General features: G+C 43.9%; 1 protein-coding gene across 23 annotated transcripts in view; it reads left to right on the forward strand.

The window, feature by feature from the left end:
• Window positions 1-14,784, forward strand: part of AMBRA1 (autophagy and beclin 1 regulator 1) — a 177,449-nt gene that overhangs the window by 27,428 nt on the left and 135,237 nt on the right. For 21 of the 23 annotated variants that reach the window (XM_060104074.1, XM_060104079.1, XM_060104073.1 and 18 more), the window contains 6 exons: window positions 2,270-2,523; window positions 2,900-2,958; window positions 3,852-4,035; window positions 4,685-4,857; window positions 6,054-6,120; window positions 6,672-8,125. In XM_060104074.1, the coding sequence (XP_059960057.1) occupies window positions 2,389-2,523; window positions 2,900-2,958; window positions 3,852-4,035; window positions 4,685-4,857; window positions 6,054-6,120; window positions 6,672-8,125 (2,072 nt within the window). In that variant the 5' untranslated portion in view covers window positions 2,270-2,388. The remainder of the gene's footprint in view (window positions 1-2,269; window positions 2,524-2,899; window positions 2,959-3,851; window positions 4,036-4,684; window positions 4,858-6,053; window positions 6,121-6,671; window positions 8,126-14,784) is intronic. The other 2 variants (XM_060104096.1, XM_060104097.1) reach the window with 1 other exon arrangement.

A 14,784-nucleotide genomic window follows, 5' to 3' on the forward strand; every position in this document is an offset into this window, starting at 1 on the left:
TCATTTAGTCCCCTTTAGAGACTTGGGTTGTGCCCTATTTTTGCTATTACAAACAATAAGAAGTAGTAATTAAAGGGAAAAAAATTAAGCATTTACTCTGCTTCAGTTATTAAGGGAAAGTTCTTTCCAGAAGAATGTCAGCTAATAAATGTAGAAATAATGATGGAATTGGAAAATCAATGTATTCCAGCCCCCAAATGAAATAATTTAAAAAGGAACCATCAGTGATTGCTAAACGATTAAGCAAAAGGTTGAAGAGGAACAGCATATTCACATGGTGCCAAACGTTAGCCACAGATCAGTAGTTGTAAAGGGGGAAATACACCTTTATAAAGAGAGCTCTGGCTGTTACAGACTCAGCCAAGTGATCATGTTTTGCCAGATGATCATGTAATTTACCAGGTCTCACTAAATGGAACAGTCTGAGAATATGATGTGCTGCATCATGAGATGAGGTACATAGGTAGCATCACCTGAGAAGCATTTTTGCCCAAGCCTCTCAACCTAAATCTAGTCAGTGTTTACAGGAAGTATTAGGGATAGAGATGCAAGCTAAATGGTACTGTGAGGAAATAATCAGACAAAACTAGGATGTAACTGTCAACTGAAAGTCAACAAGTCAACTCTCCTGGTCTTTTTAAAAAGCTTGTGTTGTAAACAAACAAATAAGCATAAACAGAACCAACCAAAATAAACCTTGGAGGCCATTCTAGAGTAAAAGAGACTAAAGAGACATAACATCCAAATTCGTTGCTTGAACCTTGATTGGGTTCTGGAATTTTTTTTTTTTTTTTTTTTTTTTTTTTTGCGGTACGCGGGCCTCTCACTGCTGTGACCTCTACCGTTGCGGAGCACAGGCTCTGGATGCACAGGCTCAGCGGCCATGGCTCATGGGCCCAGCCGCTCTGCGGCATGTAGGGTCTTCCCGGACTGGGGCACGAACCCGTGTCCCCCTCATCGGCAGGTGGACTCTCAACCACTGCCCCACCAGGGAAGCCCTGGATTTTTTAAAAGACACTTTTTGGTGTATTTGGTGTATTAAAGGCACAAATGATAATGGGTGTGATAATGGTATTGTGGTTATGAAGTTAAATGTCTTCATTCTTAGATGCACAGTGAGGTATATAGGATTAGAGTATCTCAATGCCTGCTGAAATGGTTCTTAGGAAAATTAAAACAACCCTTATATATCTCTATCCATAGAGATAAATGAGGCAAATTTGACAATATATTAGCAATTCTTGAGTCTAAGTGGTGAGTAGTTGGTATTTATTCTACTGTTTTCAACTTTTCTGTATATTTGAATTATTTCAATATATAGTTGAAGAAACAATGTTGCAATGAATGAGGTTTATATACGTATTCTTTTCAAATGCCATTTCACTGGGCTGCATATTCCATTGTTTGGAGGGACCACAATTCTTTAATTGTTGCACATGTGTATATTTTGCTGCTATTTGACATTTTAGTAGAATTTGTGTTTATTTTGTGACAGTTTTATACAGTTAAGGCTTGCAGTGGATAAGAAAAAGGAATTGAAATTTTTTCTTCTCTTTCCTCTATCCTCTATTCTGGAACTTGAGTGGGGAAGAGAAAAAGAGAATGAGAAAGGTACCTTGAAGTGGTTCTGTGCACTGGCTTTTAGGTAGGAGATAGAATTGAAACTGCTGCATAAGGACCATACCTTAAGTAATAGCCTTTTAAAATAGGTTACATGTCCTTTAGTTTGGAGGCTGCCCAAGTGATAAGGAGGACAACTAGCAACTAGGGAAGCAGCTTGGCAAAGAGTGGGGAGTGCAGATTTTTTTTTTTTTTTTTTTTTGGCCGTGCTATGTGCCATGCAGGATTTTAGTTCCTGGACCAGGGATTGATTGATCCTGTGACCCCTGCATTGGAAGCACGGAGTCCTAACCACTGGACTGCCAGGGAAGTCCCCAGAGTGCAGATATTGTGTTGTGATTTGTTTTGTTTTTGACAGGGTTTTAGACCTTTTGGTTAGTAAAAAAGTTCTTACTGCCTGATAAAAAGAATAACTCCTTTAGACAATGGTCTGTTCTTTAGATATAAGGCTGAGCTATGGAGGATATGGGAGGAATTTAAGGATGAAATATTCTTGGAAGAAAAGTTCTGGGAGAAGGGTCTTTTCTGAGAAGATGTCATTAAATATGAAAAGAACAGTACTTTCGTCTTTGAGCTAGAATCGTATTTGCAGTGGGACCCTCTCTGACTGCAGAATAGATGTTCTTTGACATTAATGTCTATACCTTAGATTTCCATGAAGGCAACTTACAAGGACCTGAATGGCCTCATTTTAGCTGCTTCAGCGTGTAGAGCTATTGCTCGCTCCTTCTCTTCCCGGGCCTGGTGTGACAGTGGCTACTGAGGACCATGAAGGTTGTTCCAGAGAAGAATGCTGTCCGGATACTCTGGGGGCGAGAACGGGGCACTCGGACCTTTGGAGCTCAGCGACTTCTGCAGGAGCTGGTGGAAGATAAAACCCGGTGGATGAAATGGGAGGGCAAGGTGAGAAAAATGGGTGTTTATCACATAGGAGTTGTAGGGGTGACGGTAGAATGGGGCCTTAGAATGGGTTAATGACATAGAGTTGGGGTACAATTTATTTTGTGTAGGAGAATTGATATATCTAACTTGGTTTTTTGTGGGGGAAGGTTTTAATAAATTTGGAAGCATAATGGGCTAGAAATATCATTTTTCTTTAGAGCTAGATATTTTTCCTGAAGGTAATTTAGATTTATCTCTCAATTTGTAGCTTGATCATTGTCTCCAGTTTTTAAGCTTACACTGTAAATACTAGTCTAGAATGGTTTGGTGCTTTTGAGATAGAGTGAGCCATAGTTTATAAATAATGTATTCTAACTTTTGTTTGTTTGTTTCTCAGAGAGTAGAACTGCCGGATAGTCCACGCTCTACCTTTTTACTGGCCTTCAGCCCAGACAGGTACCACCAAGTCCTTACCTAAACTTTACCTGAGACTTGTGACAGTATTGCTTTCTGTGTATTTGGCCTAGCTTGATCTTCCAAGTCAAATCCCTAAAGGCTCATTTTTAAAAAAAATTATTTTATTTATTTATTTTTGTCTGCATTGGGTCTTCTTTGCTGCGCGCGGGCTTTCTCTAGTTGTGGCGAGCGGGGCTACTCTTGGTTATGGTGCTCCAGCTTCTCATTGCGGTGGCTTCTCTCGTTGCGGAGCACAGGCTCTAGGCACGCGGGCTTCAGTAGTTGTGGCACGCGGACTCAGTAGTTGTGGCTTGCGGGCTCTAGAGCACAGAATCAGTAGTTGTGGCACATGGGCTTAGTTGCTCCGCGGCATGTGGGATCTTCCCGGACCAGGGCTCGAACCCGTGTCCCCTGCATTGGCAGGCGGATTCTTAACCACTGCGCCACCAGGGAAGCCCCCTAAAGGCTCTTTGAAGCACTGAATGAACAGAGCTTTGCCAGTGTTATCAGAAAGGGAAAGAAAGTAGATGAGCAGTGCTAACCATAAAAATAATGGGAATAAGCAAAGGAGTCTATGAACGTCGAGGATCAAAACTTGGAAAGTTTCTCAATAAGAAACCTTTGCCTGTGTGAAATAGGCCACCAATAGTGTGATAGTTTTCCCTGCTGGAAAAAATATTCTCTGAAGGGGTTATGTGTCATCTGGGGACAGAATGGAGAAGTCAAAAGCTTTTAAAGATGAGAATGTTTCTGTTGGTTGTAATGCCCAAGTTGTAGTTTTTATCATGTTGGGATGATAAAATTTTCAAAAATTTTCATTTTTGTCCAAAGCTGATAAAGTTTATTACCCTCCCACATGCTTCACATTTACTTCCTCCTCTTTGATTCCCTAGGACTCTCTTGGCCTCCACCCATGTAAACCATAATATCTATATCACGGAGGTGAAGACAGGCAAGTGCGTTCACTCTCTGATTGGACACCGCCGCACTCCATGGTGTGTCACTTTTCATCCCACCATCTCAGGCCTTATTGCTTCTGGCTGCCTAGATGGGGAGGTTAGGATTTGGGATTTACACGTAAGTGTTTCCTTTTCTTTGGTATTCTAAATGCAGAGACTTGTTTACCCTTGGGTTCTTAACTCTGGAGGAGAGACTAGCCAGGTTCTTAGGACTATATCTGAGTACTTACTCAGTACTCATTGCCTACTTACTGATAGGGAGTCTAGCCGACAGCCCTCCATTCTGAGATGAACACCCTGTTTAACTGTCTGCCCATTGTGACATAGTACAGGACACTCTAAGACGTCTTCAGGATGGATTTCTCTTGTTTTAGATCAAGGATTGTACTGTATTCTGATCATGATCATCAAAGCAATGTGCCCTTGTCCTGGTGACTGGCTAGTGGGTAGTTGTGCACCATGTCATGCACCAAGCTTGAGTTTTCACAGGCTACAGAAACAGGAGCTGTGCGGGTGCTCATTGCTTACGGATTGTAGATGGCAAAACTGAGCTGACACTAATGTTTTTCTGATAAAGTCGGTGACACTTGCCAGATCACTGGTTTTGTACGTCGTTTTCAGAGGACATACTTAAAATAGGCCCTACAAGTAGTCGTTTTATGTTAAATGGACCCCCCCCCTTTTTTTTTTTTTTTTTTTTTGAAATTGACATCTCAGTCTGCTGGCAGCTTGTAACCTAAGAATGTCTGGGATTTGTTCATTCATAGGGTGGCAGTGAAAGCTGGTTCACAGATAGCAACAATGCCATCGCCTCCCTGGCTTTCCACCCTACGGCTCAGCTCCTGCTGATTGCTACTGCCAATGAGATCCACTTCTGGGATTGGAGTCGACGGGAGCCCTTTGCCGTGGTGAAGACAGCTAGTGAGATGGAACGGGTCCGGTGAGTGCCCTGCCCACCAGCAATGTCTGGCATAGGGTTAGCATGGCAGAGAGCACTTACCCGTGCTTACACCTCAGGAGACAGATTATTATCTCCGTATTATCCCTGCTCAGGGCAGGGTGTTATCCCTATGGCTCTTCCTACTTTTTAAGCATCTGGCTAATCAGCCAGGAAGCAGTTCATATTGTTCATTTCAGCTGTTCCATATTGGCCTCATCTTCTGGTCTCTGTAGACTGTTAGAATCTTTTTTAGGTTCAAAGCTATCTGGTTTGGTATAAAGCCTTTTTTTTTTTTTAATAATCCTGAAAGGTATTCAGGTGGTGGGTAGCTTGGTGGGTAAATTGCTCATCCCTGGTTTTCTGGCAATGGAAAGCGGAGATGTAGATACGTATCCAATCTGCTAGTAGATATTTACATATTTAGCCTTCAAAATCAGCGCACATATTGCCTGAATTAAAGTCGATGCCTTGTTTTCCTTTGGTCCTCTTGGTATCGCAGTTGGATATTAGCTAATTTTCTAGTCTCAGCTGTGTCACTTGATGCTGAGACTGTTCCTTGTCACCAGCACTCATGCTTCTTGCCAGTGTAGCTGCTGTGTGAGGGGAGACCTGAACCTGTGGCAGAGTATGGGAGCATTCTCTGCTTTACTATTATGATGGGCTCTTAGACATGAGCAGCTGTGTGCTTCATGTAGCTAGCTGCTTCCTGGGATGGAATCCCAGGTGTTTTTTTTTTGTTTGTTTTTTGTTTTTGTGGTACGCGGGCCTCTCACCGCTGTGGCTCTCCCGTTGCGGAGCACACGCTCCGGACGCGCAGGCTCAGTGGCCATGGCTCACGGGCCCAGCCGCTCCACGGCATGCGGGATCTTCCCAGATCGGGGCACGAACCCTCATCCCCTGCATCGGCAGGCGGACTCTCAACCACTGCGCCACCAGGGAAGCCCCCAGGTGTTTTTTGAAATTATTTTTGTGACACGTATTCCCTTATTCTGGCAAGTGTGAGGACGTAAGAAGAAGTATTGAGCTTTATTATTTTAATCTGTTTGAAAGTTTTGGAAGTCTGTAGCATTAAGTGGATACCTCGGTGATCCCACAATTGTCAGTAATGATTTCCAGACGTTTTCTCACAGGTTTCCTCTTCTCGGTTAACATAATTTCTCTTTCTGTGTCTCTGTCCCTTTCTTCTGTGCTTTCAGTCTGGTGAGATTTGATCCTCTTGGACACTACTTACTCACAGCAATTGTTAACCCCTCTAATCAGCAGGTAAGTTAGTCAGCAGTTTCAACTCTGTCTAAACTGTGGGTTATTTTCTCAACTAGTGCTCTAATTCTGATTATATTGGACTTCAATTTTCAATGTCCAAGTGTTTCTTTCCAGTCAAGATTCAAAACTAGCTTCAGACTGTATTCAAAGTTATAGCCATATCGTGACAGGGGAGTCCATTCTGAAACCCCTGAGTGATCGTCCCAGTAGAAGTAACCAGGCCGTGTTGGATAACTTGTCATTCATGTGCCTCTGGCTGGTTGACATTTTGCTTCGCCTTACTGCCTCCATGTCATGGAAATGCCTTTCGTAACAGAATTGGTTTGCCAGCTGTACTCGTTCAGAAGTGTTGCTAATTGGAAGTGAATAATTTAATACCATATGACGATTCTGAATCTGGAACCAGTTAGTTCTCAGTACTTCAAGGATGGAGTTGTTGCCTCTCTAGAAAGGTTTTCCTTGGATGATTATCAGTAGTTTTTCTTGATTTACCTGCAAGTTCTACCTAACTACCTGGCTCTGCCCCCGCCCCACCTTGGTCCACGTTGCAGGGTGATGACGAACCAGAGATCCCCATAGACGGAACAGAATTATCGCATTACCGTCAGCGTGCCCTCCTGCAGTCACAGCCAGTGCGCCGGACGCCTCTCCTCCACAATTTCCTGCACATGCTGTCCTCCCGCTCCTCTGGCATCCAGGTGGGAGAGCAAAGCACAGTGCAAGATTCTGCCACCCCCTCACCCCCACCGCCTCCCCCTCAGCCCTCCACGGAGCGTCCCAGGACTTCCGCTTACATCCGGCTCCGACAGCGGGTCAGTTACCCCACAGCCGAGTGCTGCCAGCACCTTGGGATCCTGTGCCTTTGCAGCCGCTGCTCTGGCACTCGAGTTCCTTCCCTCTTGCCACACCAGGACAGTGTCCCCCCTGCTCCTGCCAGGGCTACTACCCCTTCCTTTTCTTTTGTACAGACCGAGCCCTTCCATCCCCCGGAGCAGGCCTCATCAGCGCAGCAGGACCAGGGCCTCCTGAACCGGCCGTCTGCCTTCAGTACAGTCCAGAGCAGCACTGCCGGCAACACGCTCCGCAACCTCAGTCTGGGTCCCACCCGTCGCTCTTTGGGAGGCCCTCTGTCTAGCCACCCTTCTAGGTATCACCGAGAAATCGCTCCCGGGCTGACAGGATCTGAGTGGACCCGGACAGTGCTCAGTCTAAACTCCCGCTCTGAGGCGGAATCCATGCCCCCGCCCAGGACCAGTGCCTCTTCGGTGAGTTTGCTGTCTGTGCTGAGACAGCAGGAAGGTGGCTCTCAAGCATCTGTGTACACTTCAGCCACAGAAGGGAGGGGTTTTCCAGCTTCAGGGTTGGCAGCTGAGTCAGATGGAGGGACTGGCTCCAGCCAAAACAACTCAGGCAGCATTCGCCATGAGCTTCAGTGTGACCTGAGACGCTTCTTTTTGGAGTATGACCGGCTTCAGGAGCTGGACCAGAGCCTGAGTGGGGAAGCGCCCCAGGCCCAACAGGCCCAGGAAATGCTCAACAATAACATTGAATCCGAGAGGCCAGGCCCCTCCCATCAGCCCACCCCGCACAGCAGCGAGAACAACTCCAACCTGTCCCGTGGCCACCTGAACCGCTGCCGCGCTTGCCACAATCTCCTGACCTTCAACAACGATACCCTGCGCTGGGAAAGAAGCGCACCTAACTACTCCTCTGGCGAAGCCAGCTCCTCCTGGCAGGTCCCCAGTACCTTTGAGGGCATGCCCTCGAGTGGCAGCCAGTTGCCACCTCTCGAGCGGACTGAGGGCCAAACGCCGAGCTCCAGCAGGCTGGAGTTGAGCAGCTCTGCTAGCCCGCAGGAGGAGAGGACTGTGGGGGTGGCCTTCAACCAGGAGACAGGCCACTGGGAACGAATTTACACCCAGTCCAGCAGATCTGGAACTGTGTCGCAGGAGGCCTTACATCAGGATATGGCTGAGGAAAGCTCCGAGGAAGATTCACTCAGGAGGTGAGCAGATGCTTTCCTGTCTTCTCCTGTATCCCTTACTTTCCTCCTGATATCTCTTCCTTCAGTCCTGTGGGTGTTGTGGCTGGATCTGGAGTGTCTGGGATCCATGCATCATGCATCTGGTTCTGATTTCCCTAGCTTCCATTGCATCTTCTTGGAAAATCTTGCTCTGGTGGCGGAAAGAGGATAGGCCTGGCAGTATGAGTCAGGTGACTCAGCTTGCTCCTTTTCTGGCTAAGCTCATGTGACGTTTAGCCTTGGAGGAGAGTTGTAGATGAGGTTAGGGAGGCATGAGGAGGTAAAACCGTTGACTTCCTCTGCTCTGCTTTTTGGCCTTCTCCAAGGATTGTATGTGCACGACTGGTTATTGTGAAACAACAAAATGTCCCAGAGAGACTAGGAAAAAGTAGTAAAAGAGAATCCTGCTTAGGACAGATTAGTGTATTGGGTCTTTGATTGTGTTGCTTTGGACAAATTCTGAAACCATATCTTTTGGAACATTGCAACTTGACAAAAGGAAAAGAAAATAGTACATATATATGTCAAGGAAACTTTTTTTTTTTAGAGATATATGTTTTTTGGACAGCAAGTTAGTTGCTTAGTTAAGATTCTTTGAGTAGATCTTCCAGATGGACATTCACCTCGAGGTGGAGAAGAAGAAATTCATAGAAGGAAGGCCTCTCCATACTTGGATTGGCATCCCAGGCAACTCTTTCATGGAAGAAACAGAGTGGGTGTAGTTGATCGCCCACCACATGTTCCGTGTATGGCTGTGTGCGCATCTATCTTGATTTATTAGGGACTTCTTTCTGTAATTCTGTAAAGGTCAAATCTAGCATAATCACCAACTCCCAGAATATGCTTGTTGGATCCAAACAGCATATTGCTGTGCATTACATCCTCTGTTGAAGCTACTGAAATTTCTCTGACATAAGCTTCTAGCAAGGGTGGGAATATGGATTGTGCACATAATGTACTTGTTATTTTGGGAGAATGCTTTAGAGAGTTACCCAGTTAATAAGTATTTGTTGAATTATATATTTTTTTCTAGCACTGTGCTAGGCACTGTCAGGAGTACAAAAGAAGTATATAATACCTGGTCTTTGCCCACTGGCAGTATACGGTGTTGTTGTAGAGGCAAGACTTATTTACATGTAATTACATAAAAAATGTAAATGAGCCGAATGCTTCATTGTATGGTACTGAGATTAAATGTAGTCTAATTTCAGAGAAAGGGAAGGATCATCAAAGAAGTCTTTACAAGAATAAGTCTTGAAAGATGGGTAGGATTTGGGAAAGGGAAAGACCTTTTTATTTTGGGGGTATAGCACATGCTAAGGGAGGAAAGGGCATGATGAATTCAGGATAATAAGAAGTTACTTAAGGGCAGTTAGTAACGTGAACACCAAGGGAGACTTGGTCAGATATGAAAGACAGACGAGGTACCTGAGATTGTTACTCTGCCCGTTTGATTGAGGCCAGTTCTGGATTAACATCTAAATTCCCAGCTTTGGAATACTTTGCCTTGCATAATGACCCATATCAGGAGCATGAGACTCTGTTCTTCCTTTTTGTCAAGAGAGGTGAGACCGTAGCAAGCATAGTGCCTGACATATAGTAGGCATTCAAAAAGTTTATTAAAGGTAGCAATAAAGGACTATCTTCAGTTATTGCTCTAAAAGCCTACCAGTGCCTGTTTCACTAGCATCCGTGGGTTTGTGGTCAGCCTCTGTCTGTTCTGTTCTAGCAGGACCTCTTCATGTGTTGCTGTTCTGAGAAATACCTGAGTTGTTTAAAAACTGTTGTTTGATAATAATTAGAGATACCAATTACTGAGAGCCTACTACTGTGTTCTAGCTTTGCATTAATTATTTCTAATTTCCACAGTAACTCTGTACAAGGCAGGTATGAAATTTCCCATCTTCCAGTTGAGGAAGGAGTGGCTCAGAGAAGTCAAGTTTCTTGTTAAAGGTCACACAGTAGGTTGCTGAGTGGAGATTTGAACTCCAGTGTGCGTGACTAAAGATTTTTCTAGGCTGCCCTCCATGGTGTATTTTTTTAAATTAATTAATTAATTTATTTTTGGCTGCGTTGGGTCTTTGTTGCTGCGTGTGGGCTTTCTCTAGTTGAGGCGAGTGGGGGCTACTCTTCGTTGTGGTGCACGGGCTTCTCATTGTGGTGGCTTCTCTTGTTGCAGAGCATGGGCACTAGGTGCGTGGGCTTCAGTAATTGTGGCATGCAGGCTCAGTAGTTGTGGCGCACGGGCTTAGTTGCTCTGTGGCATGTGGGATCTTCCCGGACCAGGACTTGAACCTGTGTCCCCTGCACTGGCAGGTGGATTCTTTTTTTTTTTTTTTTTTTTTTTTTTGCGGTACGCAGGCCTACTCACTGTTGTGGCCTCTCCTGTTGCGGAGCACAGGCTCCGGACGCGCAGGCTTAGCGGCCATGGCTCACGGGCCCAGCCGCTCCGCGGCATGTGGGATCTTCCCAAACTGGGGCACGAACCTGTGTCCCCTCTGTCGGCAGGCAGACTCTCAACCACTGCGCCACCAGGGAAGCCCCTGACAGGTGGATTCTTAACCACTCTACCACCAGGGAAGTCCCCATGGTGTATTTCTTAAAGTGATAATCTCATTTTTAGATGAACCATTATTATGTTTTTCTTTTCTTTTAGCTTTTTCTTATGGAAATCTTCAAACATATAAAAATTAAAAGAAAAGTAGTATAAATGAACTCCCATATACCTATCACCTGGCTTCAAAAATTTTCAACACTCGTCTGTATCCCTTACCCACTCCCAGCCACCCAGACATCATATAATTTTGTCTGAAAATACTCCAGTATGTTTCTCTAGAGCAATTCTGTCTAATAAAATATTCTATATCTGTGCCATCTAGTATAGTAGCTACCAGCCACATGTGGCTATTGAGCATTTGAAATGTGGCTAGTGTGATCTGAGAAACTACATTTAAATTTTAACTAATTTAAATGTAGATAGCCACGTGTGACTAATATATTAATAGTCACTTCTTAATAAAGTAGGCCATTTAAAACCCAGAAACTATTAAGGATCTATCAGAATTTTTTGTAGGCAAAAAGTAGTATGTGTTTGTGGTTTAAATAAAAAAGTTCAAGCATTTAGAAATGTTATGTTGTAGAAAATGAAGTCCCTTGTCATCTTGCTGTAAACAATTATATATATATATGTGTATATATATATATATATATACACACACGCTTTTTAAATTTTAAAATATACAGATGCACAGTTCTCATTGTAAAATAGTATATTAATCCAGTGGTTACGTTATTTATGGAGTTGCTTTTCAGATGAGCTTGAATGAGGTGTACCACGAGGGTTTACATCCTATCAAAAATGAGGTATATTGTAAAATATTCTAAGTGCACACCCATTAAAGAAGGGCCACCACTTCCTCATAAACTGAGGGGCTGCATTCTGGTATAAATCACTAATATATACTTGTGTTAATCGGCATCTTCTACCACCTTCTGAAGGTCCAGTGTTCTCTGGCTGATGAGCGGCCTTGCTTGGATTTCCCCAGCAGGTGTCACTGTTGGGCTAGGCTGGCAGGGAAGAGAAGGTGTCCTTACTGTGTGTGTGCACGTCTACTTGAAGGGAGGGGGTTTATTCTTCAGCCTTGTAGTAGGAGATGGACTAAGGAGGCATGTTTTGATCCTTGGTGTTGCTGATATAATCTATAGTGTTTTCAGATAGTGAGAATATGAAGCAAAAGTGTATATTTCAGTGTAGCTCTATGTTGCTGAACAGTGATGCACAGTTTATCTCCTTTTGCCTCTGGGCAGTAGAAGGTGACTGTCTCTATATAGTCTGACTCTAGGTTACAGTTTATAACTTGGATGGCAAGCCCTTTGCTTCACCATGAGAAGCTTCTTTTGGGGTCTGATAGCCCAGGACTTAGCAGGAGAAGATGAGGGTGTTGGGGCTTCTTGCAACAGGGTCCCTGTGGCCTTGAAAGGCTGGTATTAGGGAAAAAAAGAAATTATTTAAATGGCATCTTAAAACTGGAGAAAACCTAGAGTTTATTTAGTCCAGTGTCTGTCTGTCTGTCTCTGTCTCTTTTTCTAATTGATGAGAAAACTTAGATGCAGAGAGGGGAAGTGACTTTTTAAAGAGGTGCTTGTAGCAAAGATGGGAGTCAAACTCCTGGGTCCTAAAGAGGGCACTCTTTCCTCCTCTTCATTTGAAATTAGTGCTTTCACACATCAGTTTTCTCTGTCAAAACTTCTGTTGCTCCTGTAGATCATTGCCTGAGGGGACTCTTCAGTTAACTTCCTTTTTAAAAATTTGGAGCTCTGATAGATCATTTCTAATTATTGTCACTGGGTAAGTGTAATCAACATGATGTTTCTAGGGATACAGGAGAAACACTGTTTTAGTTATTTGCCGTAGAACCGCATTGATTAGTCCTTTTATTTATTATCATTTTTAAAAATATTTTTTTGGTTGCACCGCGAGGCATGTGGGACCTTAGTTCCCCGACTAGGGCTCGAATCCGCACCTCTTGCATTGGAAGCACGGAGTCTTAAATACTGGACCACCAGGGAAGTCCTGATTAGTCCTTTTAAAGTGATCCCAGTTAGGGAAGTTCACTGTTAAAGTCTCAACAATTGGGGTATCAAATTTGGGCTAAATCTTCCCTAACTAAAATTGTTACTGCATTCCTTCTCCAGATAGGTAACAAGGCCTTGTGTCTGAAGTATTTACTAAGATCAAGTGTGTTCTGAGAACAGACATCTCTTGATCTGTACTTTTCCCTTATGATAGGTGAAGATTGGAGAAGACATTCATGGTTACAAGCATAAAATTTGACCCAGAACCTCGAAAGTTAGAATTGAAAGCCCTCATTAGATTTCTATGGTTTTTTTTTTAATTATTTAATTTTGACTGCGTGGGTCTTCATTGCTGCACGCGGGCTTTCTCTAGTTGCAGCAAGCAGGGGCAACTCTTCGTTGCCGTGCGGGGGCTTCTCATTGCCGTGGCTTCTTGTTGCGGAGCACGGGCTCTAGGTGTGTGGGCTTCAGTAGTTGTGGCATGCGGGCTCAGTAGTTGTGGCTCTTGGGCTCTAGAGCGCAGGCTCAGTAGTTGTGGCCCACGGGCTTAGTTAGTCCGCAACATGTGGGATCTTCCCGGACTGGGGCTCAAACCTATGTCCCCTGAGTTGGCAGGCGGATTCTTAACCACCGCGCCACCAGGGAAGTTCTGAGATTTCTATGTTTTTTTTAAGACTTTTGTGAGGGAATTGCTTTGTTGGAGCAGCCTGAAACCTCTTGAGGCTTCATGGGCCAGCTAACTTGCTTGAGCCCTCAATCCCTCAGCTCTAGTCACATGGGGATTCTCCCTGGAGCTACAGCAGAACATGGTTGATGGAAGGAAATGCATGAATGACTATGTCCATGGGGCTAGTCGCAGGTCCACAAGAGGGAGAAGGCAAAGTAGAAATTAGGAAAGTACCAGTCTTCTCAGCATGATTGTAATATGGATGAGGTTCCATCTCAAGTAGTTCTTCTGTGCCACTGACCTGAGTCTACAGGGTTTTATATATCTAAAATCGCTCCCAGTTTCTTTGGATGGGGAGTAGACTCAGCTTATTATTCAGAACCTAACACAGTGGTCCCCTTTTCCTTTGGGAAACCTTCTCTGATTGCCCCAAATGATCACTTTCTCTTCTTTGCTGTTTGTGTACTACATATAGATACTTCCTTGTAGTATTGCACCCATGACAGAAATATTTGTTTCTCTTTTTGTCATTGAGCACCCTGAAGGCAGTGACTGTGTCTGTATCCCTACTGTACCTAGAATACTACCTGGCACATAGTAGGTGCTCAATAAATGTTAGTCATATTGAACAAATGGAATTGAAATTACATCCTCTGTGATTCAGTATGCAGTGTATATCCTTTTTGGCTTTCTTAGTAAAAGAGAAAAAAAATCATTATATCACATCCTTAGTCTTCTAGAGAGTTCTTGGCTCAGTGAGTACTTGTTGAATAAATGAAGTAGCATAACTAGAGTTGTACGTGGTAGACACCTTCTATAACTTGAGCTCAGGTGACCTAAAATTTGTTCTCTGCTGTTTCATCATTGAGCCATGTTTCTAGCTTGTGTATTGGTTTTGCTGAGGGCTGTAATAAGTCTTAATGCACCTGGTCAGCTGTCCTTCATATTGGCTCCCACTGATGACTCAGGGCCTGCACACTCCTGAGCATCATCTGCAGGTTCCTCTTGAGACCATTTTGTTGGTCTTGGCTTGGCATCTCAGTGATATTAATATCTCTGGCAGTCAGTGCTTTTGTTTTGTTTTTTTTCTTCTTAAATACTCTGCAGTCTCAATGATGGAATACTTGATCTTGATAAAGTTCAAATTAGATGTGAATAAGCCAAATTAGATGTGATGGTTCTGTTTCCCATTGGTGGTTTATGTTTCTTTTAGTTTCTTTGGAAAGCTTTCACTGAACTTTCTTAGAAGTAGGATGATTGGGGATTGAGGAAAATAGGTTCTCATCTTTTTTCATTTTGGGGATCTGAGCATTATTAGAATGAATCTTTTTTTTAATTAATATATTTAATGTATTTTATTTTTGGCTGCGTTGGGTCTTCGTTGCCGCACGCGGGCTTT

Source organism: Mesoplodon densirostris, chromosome 7 (genome assembly GCF_025265405.1).
Source record: "Mesoplodon densirostris isolate mMesDen1 chromosome 7, mMesDen1 primary haplotype, whole genome shotgun sequence".
Taxonomy (NCBI): domain Eukaryota; kingdom Metazoa; phylum Chordata; class Mammalia; order Artiodactyla; family Ziphiidae; genus Mesoplodon; species Mesoplodon densirostris.